At 53.1% G+C, this 12,026-nt stretch overlaps 1 protein-coding gene across 6 annotated transcripts; it reads left to right on the forward strand.

The window, feature by feature from the left end:
• The first annotated feature begins 63 nt into the window (after positions 1-63).
• Positions 64-9,359, forward strand: FOXRED1 (FAD dependent oxidoreductase domain containing 1). 6 transcript variants are annotated; one of them, XM_047693880.1, is made up of 11 exons: positions 64-383; positions 2,180-2,400; positions 4,607-4,717; positions 4,979-5,097; positions 6,197-6,291; positions 6,559-6,660; positions 7,013-7,089; positions 7,256-7,416; positions 7,548-7,677; positions 8,346-8,450; positions 8,641-9,359. In XM_047693880.1, the coding sequence occupies exons 1-11, from the start codon at positions 161-163 to the stop codon at positions 8,893-8,895; spliced, it is 1,599 nt and encodes a 532-aa protein (XP_047549836.1). In that variant the 5' UTR covers positions 64-160; the 3' UTR covers positions 8,896-9,359. The 6 variants fall into 6 exon arrangements, with proteins under 6 accessions (XP_047549836.1, XP_047549837.1, XP_047549840.1 ...); XM_047693881.1 differs by having other exon boundaries at positions 69-260; XM_047693884.1 differs by having other exon boundaries at positions 120-260; positions 2,137-2,400.
• Positions 9,360-12,026: the final 2,667 nt, after the last annotated feature.

Raw genomic sequence — 12,026 nt, forward strand, 5'->3', positions numbered from 1 at the left:
ACGGCAGCCTATAGAGCTTAGGGGCGGGGCCCGAAAGGGCCGCTGGCCAATGGGCGCGCTCGTCTGAACGGCCTTCGGCGTGGGGCAGTAACCGCGGGGTAGGCGCGGCGTAGGGAGAAGGTGGGGTCCGAGTCTCAAAGGTGCCGCGCGTAGAGTGGCCATGCTGCGAAGGTCGTTGCAGTTAGCCTTGGGCCGGGACGTCTTGGGCCGGGACGTCTTGGGCCGGGGGCTAGGCACACGCAGAGGAGGCTCCCGTCTGGGTAAAGTTGAGGGCAGCGGAGGGTATCGTGGTTCTTGGGTAGCCCCAGTCTCCAGCTTTGTGACCTTCAAAATTCGGGACCCGGGCCACGATGTAAAGACGGTCGGTCGGCTGGGAGAAGGGGGTAAGCTTGCTAGCCGGATCTTTTAAAGCCTGAGCAGATACATGGATCCCAAGGATGCCCTTCTCAGGTGACAAATCGTTCTAAGCCTCAAATTACCACCAGAATAGCAGAGAGCCAGGCTGACTGACTGGTTGCGCAGATAGATGTGCAGCTAGCCTGCAGATGCTGTGCTTAGTATGTGGCTGTTAAGGAGGAAAGAAGGGAAAGAGGATAGAGCATATGTCCCATGGAGGTGGCTGGAGTGTACCTGGAAAGGGAAGACTTCCACATACCGGTTCGAGACTGGATAGAACCCAACTCGGACAAATGCTCTGCACTGGTAGTGGGAACAGAGATCAGCCTTGAAGGATACTGTTTACTGATTCAAGGACGGTGTGTGTTCCAAGTTCTGGAGAACCGAGCAAAAGTTAGGAGAAGAGAACTGTTGGTTTGGTGCAAGGAACTAGCAAAAGCCATGTAGTTGGAGCGTTTGTGTAGCAATAGGAAATGTAGTGTGGACAAGGAAGGTAAGCGCAGATCAAGGAGATACTTGAACGTTGCTGAGCAGAGTTTAGACTTTGTATTGGAGTCTGTGAAAAGTCGTGGAGATTTGTGAGTTACAAATCTTGTGAAGGACAAAAGGATTCATTTATTCAAGACACTTACACGATGTGCCAGGTTCAGTGCTAGGCTGGAGATATATTGCTGAAGAAAGCAGGCATGGTATAGTATGAAGCAATCAAAATAAACTCAAAATTGCCAATGTCTTGTATAAGGTAATGTGACAGCGTGACAGGAGATTTTGATAGTATATGGGGTCAGGAAAGCCTTTCCTGAGAAGATAACTAAACTGAAAAGGAAAGGAAGCAAGGTGTTAACGGCAAAGAAGTGGACAGAGTTTCAAAACAGAAGAACCCCTGTGTAGGTTCCCCATGATGGGAAGAAATAAAGCACCACCAAGGTGTGGAAGGGGCTGGAGTGGGAGAGTAGGGAGAGAACAAGGAAAACAGGAGTCAGACTGTTCAGTGTCTCATAGGCCGTGTTGAAGATTTTGGACTTCTTTTCTTGGAGTAATGAAAAGCCACTGGAAGGTTTTAAGCAAGACAGTATGTCATTAAATTAGTGCTTGGGAAATATTCTAGCTATGATGCAGAAGACTTGAGTAGGCAAGAGGGGAATTAGTGGAAACAATTAGGAGGCTTTTCATTAATCTAGGCGAGAGATTATGGTGGTTTGGTCTAGGGTCGGGTAGCAGAGATGGGAAAAGAGAGGGGACAAATTGGGGAGATATTTAGGAGGCAAAGCCATCAGGACTTGACAATAGATAGGACATGAATGTAGCTTTGCTAGTGGTGATGGATATCCAGGATAAGATGCCACTCAGAGTATCATACTTCAGAGGGCACTGCAGCTTGGGGTGTGTCAGGACCTATGGGTCCAGGAGCCTGGAACATCCAAGAGGAGAGGACAGTGCAGTTGAACACAGGAGTCTGGGGCTCAGAGGAAAGAGCAGTGTGCACAGGCGCTGGACATGCATAAGTCACCTGGCCTAGGGAGAGAGGACAGAGTGTGCATTTTAAGAAGTTGAATCTCGCATTGCTAGGCATGATGCATGAGAAGGCAAAGAGCCGAATGCATACAGACTATGTAGTGAACCTACAGATACTGCTGGGTGTGAGCTGACCTTATGAGAAGGCATGGCCATGGGGACAGCCAGCTTAGTGACCCGTTAGCCACCTTTTCCTGCGCCAAGCCTCCAACCCCTTACCACCAGGAAAGAGAATGAATGGCCTTCTCACCATAACTGCGTCCCACAGACTGGAATGGAAAGATGTCCGAGATTAAGAAGAAGATCCAGTCATTCCTTCCCGGAGGAGCCTGGACCCAACTCCACGACACCAGCTACCTGCCCCCCGAACACTCGGATGTGGTGATTGTGGGGGGTGGGGTGATGGGCCTGTCCGTGGCCTACTGGCTGAAGAGGTTGGAGAAGCCACGAGGTGCCATTCGGGTGCTGGTGGTGGAACGGGACCACACGGTGAGGTCTGGGGGTGGGCGACGGCATGAGTGGGGCACGGACTCGTTTTATTAAGGGGCAAGGGGGGCTGAGGGGAGGAAAGACTTCAGTCTTCGGAGGTCCAAAGTCCCAAGGGACTGTACTTTGGTTCTTGTTGAGAAATCGTCCCAGTGATTCCTCCCTCAAATTAGAGACTTTGGCCGTAAGGTTTTTGCTTTTAAAAGCAAATTTTACGTGGATGGAACTAGAGGGTATTATGCTGAGTGAAATAAGTCAATCAGAGAAAGACAATTATCACATGATTTCTCTGATATGAGGAATTTGAGAGGCAGGATGGAGAGTTGTTGGGGGGGTAGGGAAGGAAAAAATGAAAAGTTGGAATCAAGAGGGAGACACACCATAAGAGAATCTTAATCTCACAAAACAAACTGAAGGTTTTCGGCGGGAGGTTGGGTTATGGACACTGGGGAGGTGAGTGCTGTGAATTATGTAAGCCTGATTATTCACAGACCTGTAACCCTGGGGCAAATAATACATTATATGTTAGTAAAAATTATAAAAATAAAATTCAAGTTCCAATTCATTTAAAAAAAAAAAGAAAGAAAAAGCAAATTTTACAGCAGGGGATCTTCTGGGTGCCCACAGGTCTGACTAAGGGAGACTGTATTCCAGCTATAACGAATACAAACAGCCATCTCATCCCTTCTAGGTTCTATTACTTCCTTTTTTTTTTTTTTTAAAGATTTTATTTATTTATTTATTTGACAGAGAGAGAGAGCTCACAAGTAGGCAGAGAGGCAGGCAGAAAGAGGGGGGAAGCAGGCTCCCCGCCGAGCAGAGAGCCTGATGCGGGGCTCGATCCCAGGACCCTGAGATCATAACCTGAGCCGAAGGTGGAGGCTTAACCCACTGAGCCACCCAGACACCCCAAGGTTCTATTACTTCTGAGGCTTTGCACAGTTGTTCTATTTTATTTTCTAAGATTTTATTCATTTATTTGAAAGAGAGAGAGAGACAGCACAAGGGCGGGGAGGGGCAGTAGGAGAGGGAGAAGGGAGAAACAGACTCCCCACAGAGCAGGGAGCCCAATGTGGGGTCGATCCCAGGACCCTGGGTCATGACCTGAGCTGAAGGCAGTTGCCTAACCAACTGAGCCACCCAGGCGCCCCTCATTGTTCCTATTTTAGCCACCACCAGTTAACCACAAATCTTGCTAGTTCAGTCATATCTTTCTATTTTCCAATAGGCAGATGAAATGCTAATCTCCTGCCCTTGGACTTCCAGGCCATTCCCATTTTGTGCCACGGTGCCCAGCCCTTTTATGTGACCAACTCTATCTGCTCTGCACATCTGCTAAGAAGGACTTTATTTGTTTATTTATTTATTTTTACTTTTAATTTTTTATTAACATATGATGTATTATTAGCCCCAGGGGTACAGGTCTGTGAATCACCAGGTTTATACACTTTGCAGCACTCACCATAGCACATACCCTCCCCAATGTCCATAACCCCACCCCCCTTCTCCCAACCCCCCTCCCCCAGGCAAGCCTCAGTTTGTTTTGTGAGATTAAGATTCTCTTATGGTTTGTCTCCCTCCTGACCCCATCTTGTTTCATTTTTTCCTGCAAAGACGGACTTTAATAACTATTGTCCTCTTTGGGTGCTGGTTGCCTTGCATACGGGTGTATCTACCTCAGCTTCTCTTAGATTATAAGCTTTTTTTTTTTTTTTTTAAAGATTTTGTTTATTTATTTGACAGACAGAGATCACAAGCAGGCAGAGAGGCAGGCAGAGAGAGAGGAGGAAGCAGGCTCCCCACTGAGCAGAGAGCCCGATTCGGGGCTCGATCCCAGGACCCTGAGGATCATGACCCGAGCCAAAGGCAGCGGCCCAACCCACTGAGCCACCCAGGCGCCCCAGATTATAAGCTTACAATAGAATCTTTATTGGGCACCTGGGGGGCTCAGTCAGTTGAGCATCTGCCTTCGGCTCAGGTCATGATCTCGGGGTCCTGGGATCAAGCCCCGATTCGGGCTCCCTGCTCAGCAGGGAGTCTGCTGCTCCCTCTTGCTCTCCTCTCTCCAATAAATAAATAAAATCATTTTAAAAAAACATTATAAACTTGCCAGTAGGACTCCCCTCAACTTGTAGGTGCTTCTGTTGCAGGATTCTGCCCACATGTGATAGGATACTGGCCTCCCTCAGTGACTTTGCTCTTTCCACAGTATTCCCAGGCCTCCACCGTGCTGTCTGTGGGCGGGATTCGGCAACAGTTCTCGGTGCCTGAGAACATCCAGCTCTCCCTCTTTTCAGTTGATTTTCTGCGGAACATCAATGTACGTGCAAAGACATCTGGGGGTTGGGGTCGTGACCAGTCCTTTAGCCCAGAGAGAGGAGCCGCCCAGCTGGCCAGGGGAATCAGGGAGCAGAAGCAGTTCGGGCAAGTAGGAGTTGGAATCTCTAGTTCTGTCCGCAGTGGCGGTACCCAGAAGGGCTTCTCTAAGTCTCAGGAGCTATTGGTGAGGAAGCCAGGAGAGCCCTCCCTCCTTTCTTTAAATCAGCTCCTCCTAAAGAGTTTTTTTCTTCTTTGCATATAGGAGTACCTAGCTGTGGTTGACGACCCTCCCCTGGACATCCAGTTCAACCCCTCAGGTTATCTCTTGCTGGCTTCGGAAAAGGGGGCCGCAGTCCTGGAGAGCAACGTGCAGGTGCAGAGGTGGGTGCCTGGCCTGACCACCAGCTGCTCCTCAGCTGCGTACCTGGCACAGCTCCGACACCGAGTCAGGATATGGGGCAAGCGAGTTGTCAAGACAGGTCCCGACCATGTGGAAGCTCAGTCTGTCGGGTAACACATACGACACCTCTGGTACCCTGGGCTGTCACAGAGATGTGGATGGCACGCTGCTGCGGTGGTTCCTTAATTTGCCACATCCTAAGAACCACCTGGAACATCCCACATCTGATAAGCCAGAACCTCTAGGAAAGGACCCAGGAACCTGCACACTTTTCCCAGAAGGGCCAGACCATCAGCGTGTTAGGCTTTTGGGGTCCTATCGTCTCTGTGGCTGTCACTCAACTCTGCATTTGAAACAAAAGCAGCCATAGGCAAAACATGGACAAAAATTGGAACAAACGAGTGTGGTTCACATACAAAAATGCAGGCGGCCAGCCGATGTGGGCAGCCCCTCGCCTGAGTGTCTCCTGGTCGGTCAAGAGTGTGTATGTTTAACAAGTAGACTTGCAGGTCTCCCGAGGGACATGAGGTAATGTCCCAGATGCAGCATTTACTCATGTAGCCACCCCAAACATCCCCATTTTACATGTGAGTAAACTGAGGCAAACAATGCCAGTCAGTGGTGGCACTGGGATTCGAACTAGGCAGCCTGGCTTGCGAGTGTGTTCTTTTAGGATCTGAGATGCTCTCTTTGGGGGACAGTGTCCCATAGGAGATCGTTGTGCAGGTGGACTGGACTGTACTAGAAAGTGGACAGGAAGGCCATTCTAGCCAGAAGGGAAGGGAACCAAGGGACCTGCTCTGTGGTGAAAGGCCACGGAATAGTTAGGGGATGGCAGGGGGTTTAGGGTGGCCAAGAGATACCGGTTGTAGGAAGGGAAAGCGGGGTCAGGTGCCGAAGAGCCATGACTAGGAGGCTTGGTCTTGACACACTCAGCAAGAAGGAAAACTTGGGGGGTTTGGGGCAAAGAAGTGACCCAAATGAGGCAGGATCCCTACTTGTGAAGTTGGGGTCCCTTCTTCTCCCGCTCTGCACATCGCCCCTCTCACACACATGCACACAGCCGTGCATTTCTCTCAGGCAGGAAGGAGCCAAGGTCTGCCTGATGTCTCCTGAGCAGCTGCGGAACAAATTTCCCTGGATAAACCCAGAGGGCGTGGCGTTGGCGTCCTATGGTGAGGCCTGCTTGCAGAGGGGCTTGGGTCAAGGGGAACCTCAGGTTGGGAGTCTTAACTACATCAAGAAGCAGTGCTTCCCCTTGGCCAGCAGTCTCCCCACCAGGCCATGCTAGCTCTCTGTCCTTCCACAGGATTTGCCTCTGGTGCCCTTGGGCAACTGACTTTCCCTGGCTTAGGAGCCCTAAAGCGGAGTCAGGGGCGTGGGCAATCCAGTAGGAGAGAAGGGTCTGAATCCTGTCTCCTGAGTACTCTTGCTCATCACAGGGATGGAGCATGAAGGTTGGTTTGACCCCTGGTCTCTGCTCCAGGGGCTTCGGCGAAAGGCCCAGTCCATGGGGGTCCTCTTCTGCCAGGGAGAGGTGACACGTGAGTCTGAGCTCCCATGCATCTTACCTCGGTCAGCCAGGGCGCAGGCGTGGACGGGGTCTTACCTTCACTCACGGGCTAAGGAAGAGTTGGGGGGAAAGCGGGGGTTCTTCCTGAGGGCTGGTCCTGGCTATCCTGACTCCAGGTCCTAACTCAGCTTCTCTGCTTGACTTACGATGTGCTTGAAAGTCTCAGCACGCTCCTGTCTTTTGTGTGGCCAAGTTCATCCTATTTACCCCATCTCTGTGGGGAAAAGCCCCGGCCTTCCAGCTTGCTTTCCTCCTGAAGTCCATGGAATCCCAATCTCGTCTTCTTCAGGCTTCAGGAGTTCTTTTTTTTCTTTTTCCTGCAGGTTTTGTCTCTTCGTCTAGCCACGCAGAGACCGCAAGTGGGGAAGAGGTGACTTTGAAAAGGGTCCATGAAGTTCACGTAAGTTCTCAGCCTGTGCATCTCCCTTACCAAAGTGGGGGGATGAGAAAGGTAACAACTGTGGTCTGGATCATCTTCTGCCCACTTCTGGTCTGGGTAAACTAAGGCCCAAGGTGCCCAGTGTGTGGGCCAGGCCCTCCCTCCCCTCCCGCTCTGCTGCCTGCAGGTGAAGATAGACCACAGCCTGGAGTACCAGCCCGTGGAGTGTGCCATCGTGATCAACGCGGCAGGGGCTTGGTCCGGCCAGATCGCAGAGCTGGCTGGTGTCGGGAAGGGACCACCTGGCACCCTGCAGGGCACCAAGCTACCTGTGGAGCCGCGGAAAAGGTGATGCCCCTTGGGGCAGCTGAGGAGGTTGGTGAGAGAGGGACAGAAACAGTGTTTAAGAGTTTGTTAAATGCAGTGGGAAGGAGGGGGGCTGCTCTTCCCACCATCTCCTAACCCACTGGTCATGGCAGGTATGTGTACTTGTGGAACTGTCCCCAGGGGCCGGGCCTGGAGACTCCGTTCGTCATAGATGCCAGCGGAGCCTATTTCCGCCGGGAAGGATTAGGCAACAACTATCTGGGCGGCTGTAGCCCCACTGAGGTAAGCTAAGCAGGTTTGGGGTGCTGGGTGGGAGATGTAGGCCGACTGCCGTTAAAGAGTCAGGCTTTGGGGCACCTGGGTGGCTCAGTCAGTTAAGCCTCTGCCTTCAGCTCCCGTCATGATCTCAGGGTCATGAGATCGAGCCCCACACTGGCCTAGGGAGCCTGCTTCTCCCTCTCCCCATGCTTGTTCTTTCTGTCTCTCAAATAAATAATAAATAAAATCTTTTTTAAAAAAAGAAGGGGCGCCTAGGTGGCTCAGTCATTGAGTGTCTGCCTTCGGCTCAGGTCACGATCCCAGGGTTCTGGGATCGAGCCGAGCCCCACATCAGGCTCCCTGCTCAGTGGGAAGCCTGCTTCTCCCTCTTCCACTCCCCCTGCTTGTGTTCCCTCTCTTGCTGTCTCTCTGTCGGATGAATAAATAAAATCTTTTAAAAGGAGAGAGAGAGAGAAAAGAAAAGAAAAGAAAGAGAGAGTGTGAGTGAGTGAGTCAGGCTCTTCGGAGGGCCCAGCGGTGTTACTAATGCTCCAGGCCCTCTGGTTTTGAACTGGGATCTTTCCTCCCTGTTCCCTCCCTACTGAGGGGATTGAGTAAAGGGAGGTCGGTGAGGTCTGGGTCCACCCTTGTGTCCCAGGCTGTATAAGCCACGTCCCCACCTCTCGCCACAGGAGGAGGAACCGGACCCAGAGAACCTGGAAGTGGACCACGAGTTCTTCCAGGACAAGGTGTGGCCCCCTTTGGCCCAGAGGGTCCCGGCCTTTGAGTCTCTGAAGGTAACTAGGAGGCAGATGAGCCTGGAGCACCACAGTCCCCTTGGAAAGCCTGTCCGCTGCCACACGCTCTCCACCTCACAACTGCTAAGGACTGGTGGTCTGGGGACCCATCCCACTGAGCCCTGAGCAGGAGTGAGGGCGGTGTGTGTTGGCACCTTCTTGGGAACCCCCGCATCCTGTCTGCCCGCAGGTTCGGAGTGCCTGGGCTGGCTATTACGACTACAACACCTTCGACCAGAACGGTGTGGTGGGTCCCCACCCTCTCGTCGTCAACATGTACTTTGCCACGGGCTTCAGTGGCCATGGGCTCCAGCAGGCCCCTGCTGTGGGGCGAGCTGTGGCAGAGATGGTGCTGCACGGCAACTTCCAGACGATCAACCTGAGCCCCTTCCTTTTCAACCGCTTTCACTTGGGAGAGAAGGTCCACGAGCACAACATCATCTGAGCCCGTAAGCTCTTCGCCGGCCCAGCTGCCCCGTGTGCCACCCTTGGCTCATGTTCATATCCGCCTCGCTGTGACTTCCTCCTCAGCCCCAAGCCAAGCTCTCCTCCACCCTCCTCTCCCTGCACCCTGCTCATCCTGTCCCACGGGGCTGGGCGGGCGGGCAGGTGGGCACACTGGAGGCTCTGGGAGGCACGTGCCTGAGGCCCAGGCCAACAGAAAATGATGGGATAAGACCCAGGACTGATCTCTGGCCCAGGCCAAGGCCGCCCAACGAGGTAGTGCAGCTGGACAGAGCACCTGCGCGTGGGCCCCTGCACTGGCTTCTTCCTGGCACTGACCCGGAAAAATGGCCTCTGCCTCTCTGGGCAGGCACGAGCCCAGGCAGGGAGCAGCTCAGGGCAGCCCGGCCCGGGCTTAGTGATTGTTTACCCTATTCATCAATCAATAAATGCGATTCCTCTTTCCACCTGGGCTTCTGTCCCTTCTATCACCTCCCAGCACTTGCTTGCCTTTGATACCAGACTGGGAGAAACCCTGCTTTCTCCCAGGAACGTTCTTAAGTCCTTTGTGTAGGCACCTTGTTTGCGAAGGAATGTCGTCTCTTGCTGAGTCCCTGCAGGGGTTCCGTTGTAGAGGGAAGGGAAGGCTTCGTGTGTTCACTGTGTATTCAGTTCCAGCTCTGGGCCTGGCCCAGGGCTACCTGTTAGGGACATGCCAGCAGGCACATACCTACCTGTAGGTTCTCACTGGAGTGTTCTTCCCTCTGCCCTGGCCCTCAGCCCACATCCGATGTAGTGTCGTCCCCGTAGTGCCGGGAATGAGCCCAGGTCGCAGAACCCCATCTCACCCGGTGTTTCTCCATGAAGCTTCCCAGGGAAGTTGACCTCTGGACTGAACCTATAAGACGAGCAGTTTAACAAAGTGAATGCACAGAGGGGAAGCCCGGGGAGTGAGAGTGAGGACGGGGCTGATTCCAGGCTTCAGGAAAACCATAGATAAATACACAGGACCAAGGGTAAGATTCAAGGGGCAAGAAGGGATTTGTCCAGGCGAGATCATGGAGGGAGGGAAGGGGGGGTAGAGTAAGAAGTGGGGCAGGGCCGGGAGCCAAAGAGCCATGCTGTGGAGCTTGGGGTGGATTCTACGGGCTTTAGATAGAGAAGCGACGTGCTCCAACGTTCCTTTTAGAAAAGTCACCCAGATTGCCTTGTGTAGAATAGGCTATGATGTCAAAGCCGGGGGGCAGATGGGGGGCTGTCGCTGCAGTCCCCAGGGCAGAGACGATGGGACCTGCTCTGTCCTGGCAAGAAGCATGTGTATCGCAGAAGGGACAGCAGTCACAGGAAACGGGGTCAAGTAAGACTCAGGTTTTTGGCTTGGGCACCTAGATGTATGTCTTACCTTTCACGGAGGTGAGGACATCGGGGAGGAGCAGGGTGAGGGACAAGATGAGTGGTACAGTCTGGGACATGTCGAGTCGAGGGTACACCCAGGACATCGGGTAGAGCTGTCTAGGCACCCAGGATGACCTAGGCTGTAGAGAGATGGACACCACGGAAGAGAATCCCTCCCCACAAGGGGAGAAGAGTAGGGGACCAAGGGGGGAAGCGGGGGACCCCACTGTCATTTGTAGAGATGAACCAAAGGAGAGGAAGCTGAAGAGATGGCCAGAGAAACAAGAGAAGAGCCAGGAGCGTGAGGTGTCACAGGAACCGGGGAGTGTCTACGATATCCATGCACGCTGCAGGCTGGATAGGTACCAGGTAGGTCAGTGGGGCCCCCAGGGAGAGCGGTCCTGGGAAGAAGTGTGCCTCAGTGGGCTCTGCAGGGACAGTTGTTCGGAAGGAAGACATGAATGGGAGTAGGGACAGCTAGTAAAATGTTCATTTCCCCCTCAACAGCAGCCTTTGGGGAAAAGAAGGAAACGAAATATGGGCCTAATGATCACTGTGTGAGGGAGGGCAGACAGGGGAGAGGGTCTGCAGGTGAGGTAACAGGAGAAGCCCCTGGAGTGGGGGTGGGGAAAAGCCAGGACTGATGAGGTGAGCAAAAAAGGAACAACTCTCCTGCTGAAAGATAGGAAGGAACTTGCCAGGGGCATGGGCTCAGGACAACTCAGGCCAAGGCCAACACCCCAATCACGGTGGTTATCAGCCAGCTTCGTCAGGTGCCCAGTGTTCACTCAGCCTGCCCTCAGTAGCTACCCCCTCTGTGGGTCAGGAGGAAAATGGCCTTCAAGATGACAAACACAGTACTTACTCAATTAATAATGCATTCATGAGGTCTCTGTGCTTCCACAGGGCTTTCTTCAAACTCATAGGAGAGCACTTAATCCTGCCATCTGTCTTCCCTCTCAGTCCAAGCCTCCTTCACCTTTGCCCCAACACTGAGCTGTCGCCAGGGGTGTCCCCAACCTGCTCTCAGCCAGGGCTTACCGGAGGGCCTGTGCCCTGTACTGGAGCGGGAGGGGGAGCCCTGGCTTCCGAGGCCTGGCAGTCTCATGGGAGGGCCAACCCCTGGGACGCCCAACTCCAAACAGCACGATGTGGTACAAGGCTGGTAATGAACGAGGCGGGAAGGGCAGGGTTGAGAATGCAGGAGAAAGGAGACTTCTGGAAGGGGCGAGCTTGAGGCGCACAGCTGGGAGAGGGAGGGAGCAGCAGACGTCCAGCACCCAGCCCGCCAAGCTGAGGTGTGTTTGATAAGTGGTAAAAAAAGCCCTTCCTGTACTTCCTACTTCATCTCACCTACTCCTCCCCGCAACACTGGGAACCAGATACTATAACCTCACAATGAGTAAAGTGAACCTAGACAGGGCACATATGTCCGTCCCCAAGGTCAGACGGCTAATAAGTGAAGAGCTCTGGGTGTGAGCCCCAGCGATCCTGCTCCAGAGCCCTCCTGTACAGCCCGATCCTAGGCCGCCTCCCAGGATTAGCCACTAACTCGCCCTGCTGGCTGGTGAGAAACATAGGAAATCAGATTGAGAGGGAGACCATGGGTCTTCCAGCCCTCCCATTAAACCAGCCCCATCGTCCAGCATTCTGGGCGCACGGCTGTAGGAACGTTTCCCAAACTGGCAGTCCACGGAACACCCCTCAGGAAGATACTGGTATTTCTACTACGGTGAA

The sequence above is a fragment of the Lutra lutra genome, chromosome 10 (assembly GCF_902655055.1).
Source record: "Lutra lutra chromosome 10, mLutLut1.2, whole genome shotgun sequence".
Lineage (NCBI taxonomy): Eukaryota > Metazoa > Chordata > Mammalia > Carnivora > Mustelidae > Lutra > Lutra lutra.